We start from the raw sequence: 5,263 nt of genomic DNA, 5'->3' as shown, positions 1-5,263 counted from the left end.
CAAAATGTTACAGGGCCTAGCTACTTTTTAGGAGGACTTGCCGAGGGTTAGGCTACTTTTCAACTCGTAACGTAATAGTCTGAGCAAATTTTCAAAATTCGACGGTAGCTTTGAAGTTTAAACAACATTCTGGCATAAAAACTCTTAGAACTACGTTACATTTTGTGATAAAACAACAATAGTATTTCGAAATGTATAACTTACAGTTGTGAGTTTTCTCCTCCGCCATTGATGCTAACCTGGTTCGAGCTGAATTCTGGGTTATGGCCCGTATCAAGTCCGCACAAGTCACCTCTCCATGCATCCTCGGTAAAAGGAGCGGAGCAAGAACACATCCGGGGATTTGAACTGGACTTGGCTAGATGTGAACTTTGAAAAGGGAAACAGTACTTGGGCAGCGACTGATGACATTTCACAAGTCCACAAGTAACGTTACAGACAAGTACGCACAACATGGCCGATCAGGCAAGACGCCCCCCCCCCCCCCTGGATTTAAGCCAAAACGTGATTGGTTGAAGCGATAACGTGCTACGATTGGTCAGCTCAATGTGGCCGTTATTTGATTGGCTTGAGTAAACGGTGGGTGGAGTCCACTTATTTGTGGATTTATCTGCACGTCGACGCTAGAAGTGTTTCAAATCCACAAATGCACAGGAACCGATCCACAAATGCGTGCAGTGATTTACAAATGCACAGACAGCGGTTCACAAATAAATACCAGGTAGAGTTGTGTTTGTGACATTAAACACATTTGTAAATATATATATTTTTATTTGCAAATCTCATTTTATTTATTTGTGAGTTTTATATTTTTTTGTGAAACTCTGTACATTTATTTGTGAATTTGATATATTTTTGTGAATCTTGTTACATTTATTTGTGGATCATAATCTATTTATTTGGAATAAAGCAACAATTCTAACCCCATACCCAACGGCTTGTCCTGAAAGATGGAGCAGTTCCAACTTTAAAAACAGAAGCTGTTTACGGGCCACAACCTGTAAGTATGACTTATTTTTCGTCGATGTGTTTTACTGTAATAGTTTGTATTGCTTATTGTACATTGTATCAAGGAAGTGAACAAATAACAACGCTGTTTGGCTCAGCAAACCAGTTTGTTAAATGCTCATTCATGCATTCGACAAACCCCTAACGTTAACGTTACAAACTTTTTTCTTAATCTCAACCGCGAACTTGGAATTAGTGTATATCATTATTTGATTAGAGCGTTTATGTATTGTTTATCTACATGTTTGTTTATCTGCAGGCATGCTAAACATGGTTCTGTGTTTGATTTGGCTACTAATGTTTAGTGTTCGTTTTGGGTTAATAGTTATAGCGACAGATATTTGGCTATAAGCGTTCTAAAAATACAAAAGTAACGATTCCATTCAGTACCGATCTTCACTCTTTAATCAAAAAAAATCCCGTTGAGAACTAATATAATTTGTTAGAACAATTATATGAAATTCTTGCTTATGAAGCTTATTTTTTGTGGTCCAATGATTATTATCCAGTAATTATTTTTTTCCTACTATTTTACATGACAAATGTATGTTTTATGCTGTAATTTGATCATTGATTACATATTGTCATTATTTCTTACAGACAACATCTCAGCAGGGTTCGAGTTCCCAAGAGCTCCCCACTACATCTACACTTCATGAAGTTGGATGTCAGTCAGACCCTATAGAGACCGAAACTGTAGCCACAGAGATAAAGGCAAAGATGCGATCAGTGGGCACACAACTTTCAATGGGTACATTGAGCAGTTTCCACTTAAGGAGCAAAGGTATGAAATACAGACATTAAATGTGTTTGTGTTACTTTATCATTTGCAGTTCTAGTACATATTGTCTTTTTTTATTATATTTGTTATACCGGCTACTGAAACTTATGTGTATTAGAAAGTGGCTTATGTTTCTCACTGTAAAAAAATTGTAATAGCATGACAGATGGTTATGAGTTATTGTATTTTTTACTTTTTTTTGTACTTGTAGGCATTCAGGCAACATATTATGGTCCTAATGTGGGCACCCAAACAACTGACATGTTTCCTGATGTGCAGCAGTCTTCAACACCAGTAAGGGGCTCAGTCTTCAGGCCCAGTAAGAGACCTCGTCTGGTGTTAGATGAGGAAGAAGAATCAGAATTAAATGTCGAACCCACCGATTCCACATATAACCCAGATTCTGTTGTTACTGAAGAATCAGAATTGGCGTAAGATATTTACATATTTACACACTTTTTTACCAATACATTTGTGTTTAAAAAAATATATAAAACATGAAAGCAACTTCCTAATATTTATTCTTTTTATATTGCCTTAGGATAGATCCACAGCCCGACCACAGCGATAACAAATACATTGTTTTTGAAAGCTGTCTTCGAGAGCTGTTTGTGTCCTGTCCAATTTGTAAGACAAAGTGTGTTGTCCAGAGCAGACGAAGGGGGACTTTTGTTGCATTCACCCAGCTTTGTGAAAAGTGTAACTACTACAGACAGTGGCAGAGCCAGCCCATTGTAGGGAGTACCCCACTTGGAAACCTGCTATTGTCTGCTGCAACGTATTTTACCGGTGGATCTTTTAAACAACTAGAGAAGGTATTACAATTACAATAAAATTCACAAAAAAATACTGTTTCAGTATGTATGTACTGTATGATTTCTATGTTAATAGATTTTCAAGGCCATGAAGCTCCAGATGATGCATTTCGTAACTTTTAGGATTCATGCCAGGAATTTCATTGAGCCTACCATAATACACAAGTGGAACCAAGATCAACTGAATCTTATAAGACAGCTGCAAGAGGGAGGAAATGTTGCTGTGGCTGGAGATATGCGTGCTGACACGCCAGGTACGTTTACCGTAAATAAAAAAAAATCACGCTGTTTATTTTATAGTCTTTGAGTTTTCCTAAAATATTATGATACTGATGTTCTCAGTAATGTTCTATATATGATTATGATGTTTAAAATAGGACACTCAGCAAAATTTGGCAGCTACACCATTATGCACATGGAAACCAACAAAATTCTGGATCTTCAACTAGTTCAGGTTAGTAATTAAGCATTTAAAAAAAAAAAGTTACATTTTCTTTTATCTGTTATTGTTTATACTCTACTCTGTTTATACATTTGAAATGTTGTGTACCCAACAACAGAACAACGAGGTTGGTGGAAGTTATCATATGGAAAAGGAGGGATTGAAGCGTTGTCTCGATAAGCTCGAGTCTAATGGTTTAGCTGTTGACTACATCGTCACCGATCGCCATCCGCAGATTCAGAAATACCTGAGGGACTGCAATATCACTCAGTTCTATGACGTGTGGCACTTTGAGAAAGGTAATTATTTATCTTTGTATTATTAATTGATTCTTATTCAGTTAATTGTTCAACCTAACATGTACATTTTTATTTTTGTGGTAATTTGATTATCTTGAAATAATGATTGTACAACCAAGCTTTTACTTTGTACAGGTTTATCTAAGAAACTTGACAAACTTTCAAAAATGAAGGACTGTGAGGTGCTGAAAAAATGGTTGCACAGCATCAAAAACCATGTTTACTGGAGTGCGATTTCCTCTGAGTCTGGGCCAGAAAAGGTGGCGAAGTGGAATTCACTGCAGAACCACATCCAAAATGTACATGTTCATGAGAACCACCTCTTCCCCAAGTGTGAACACCCAGACAAAGTTTCCAGGAATCCAAAAAAATGGATCCAACCAGGTATGACTGTATAGAGAGACAAATGACAATAAAATGACAGTAAACTAGTAAAATTTTGAGATTTTCTTCATATTTTATCTGTTTGGTTACAGGATCAATAGCGCTCCATAAAGTGGAAAAGCTATTATACCATAAGAGAGTTCTCAAGGATATAGAAAAGCTCAGCCACAACTTTCAGACGTCATCACTGGAGGCTTTCCACAGTCTGATTTTGCGTTTTGCCCCAAAGAACGTGATTTTCCCTTTCATAGGAATGTTGTGCAGGTAATAATCTTTGACATATTCAGTAATATTTATAAGCATTGTTTCTAACAATTGTTATGGAAATGTTTTTTTTATTCATTATTTTATTAATATTAATGATCTTTCCCTATAATAAATAATGTTCTTTCCTAATAAGTAAGAAAAAGGTTAAATAGGTTAGGAGCCTTGCCTGTGGCCCTACAGTATGTTATCTATGATATGAGTAGCAGAGATATAAAGAGCTATAAAGCCTCCCATCTTGGCGAGCACTCACATTCTCTTGACTGACTGTGCAACTGTGAGCCTTTCTTGCAAGAAAGAAACCATTATAATCATGGATTGAACATTTGTCTCTTATTCTGAATTGTTTGTTTATTTGTCACAACACAGTCTACTAATCTTCATATTTTATGGATTGTGCACTGATTACAGGCTGTATCTTGCAGCAATGCACTATAATGACAATGCTAACCGTGAGCAGGCAACAACAACTGAAGGACAGGCTGTGTATAAGATCGTTTTTCCAAAGTCCAAAAAAGGGGAATGCACAGCAAAGCCAGTGAAAATAGAACCAACATACAGTAAGTTTGTTTTATTAACAATAATATATAAAAAAAAGCTATAATAAAATAAATAAGCTTACAAAAAATATTTATAAATATTACACAAATGTTAATTATAAAACAAAGGTAGATTATTTATCAGTAATTATGTAAAACCATAGAGTGACTCAGTATTCTGTTTTTTACAAACTATGTCGATGACCTTATGAGCCTTCTGTTACATAAAGTCTTTGTGGACCCCAAGCCATATGCGGAAGAGCTGCATGCAATCCCCATTCCACCTCCTCTGTCATCACAGTATGAAAAACCTTCCAAAGAAGAGGTGATTGCCCAGCGTGTGTCACGATTCAGTCGAGGGGTGGCCGGAACCCAACATACTGTCCCGCTGGATCAGGAAACTGTAGACGGATCCGGTTAACAACACATGAGGGGATGACAACCCTCACACTACTTCCTAGGTAGCCCCAGCACCAGCTGACAAAGCTGCGATAGGCCAGATAACGGAAACGCCTATGGCAGGAATAGAAAACCTCAATATTGTGTATAAAACCAGTGGTATATTGGAAACATGTATATGTGATTTGAAAATATGTTTGATAAAAATGTATATTTTGATTAGTTTTTGTCTTTGAATAACTATATAGTAAATATAAATGTGTAAATATATATATTTTGTATCTATTGTCTTTTATTTATGTTCTTTTACACAACATAATTTCATAAAATTT

The 5,263-nt window shown here is 36.2% G+C and overlaps 1 protein-coding gene across 1 annotated transcript; it reads left to right on the top strand.

Moving 5' to 3' along the window:
* Positions 1–2,045: 2,045 nt before the first annotated feature.
* LOC132135851 (uncharacterized) lies at positions 2,046–3,743 on the top strand. The gene is made up of 6 exons (XM_059547206.1): positions 2,046–2,220; positions 2,331–2,604; positions 2,681–2,858; positions 2,982–3,058; positions 3,165–3,345; positions 3,481–3,743. The coding sequence occupies exons 1-6, from the start codon at positions 2,051–2,053 to the stop codon at positions 3,741–3,743; spliced, it is 1,143 nt and encodes a 380-aa protein (XP_059403189.1). The 5' UTR covers positions 2,046–2,050.
* The last annotated feature ends 1,520 nt before the right edge of the window (positions 3,744–5,263 follow it).

This window comes from Carassius carassius, chromosome 4, assembly GCF_963082965.1.
Source record: "Carassius carassius chromosome 4, fCarCar2.1, whole genome shotgun sequence".
NCBI lineage: Eukaryota > Metazoa > Chordata > Actinopteri > Cypriniformes > Cyprinidae > Carassius > Carassius carassius.
The sequence above is the reverse complement of the archived record's forward strand: the minus strand, read 5'-3'. Positions and strand labels throughout refer to the sequence as shown.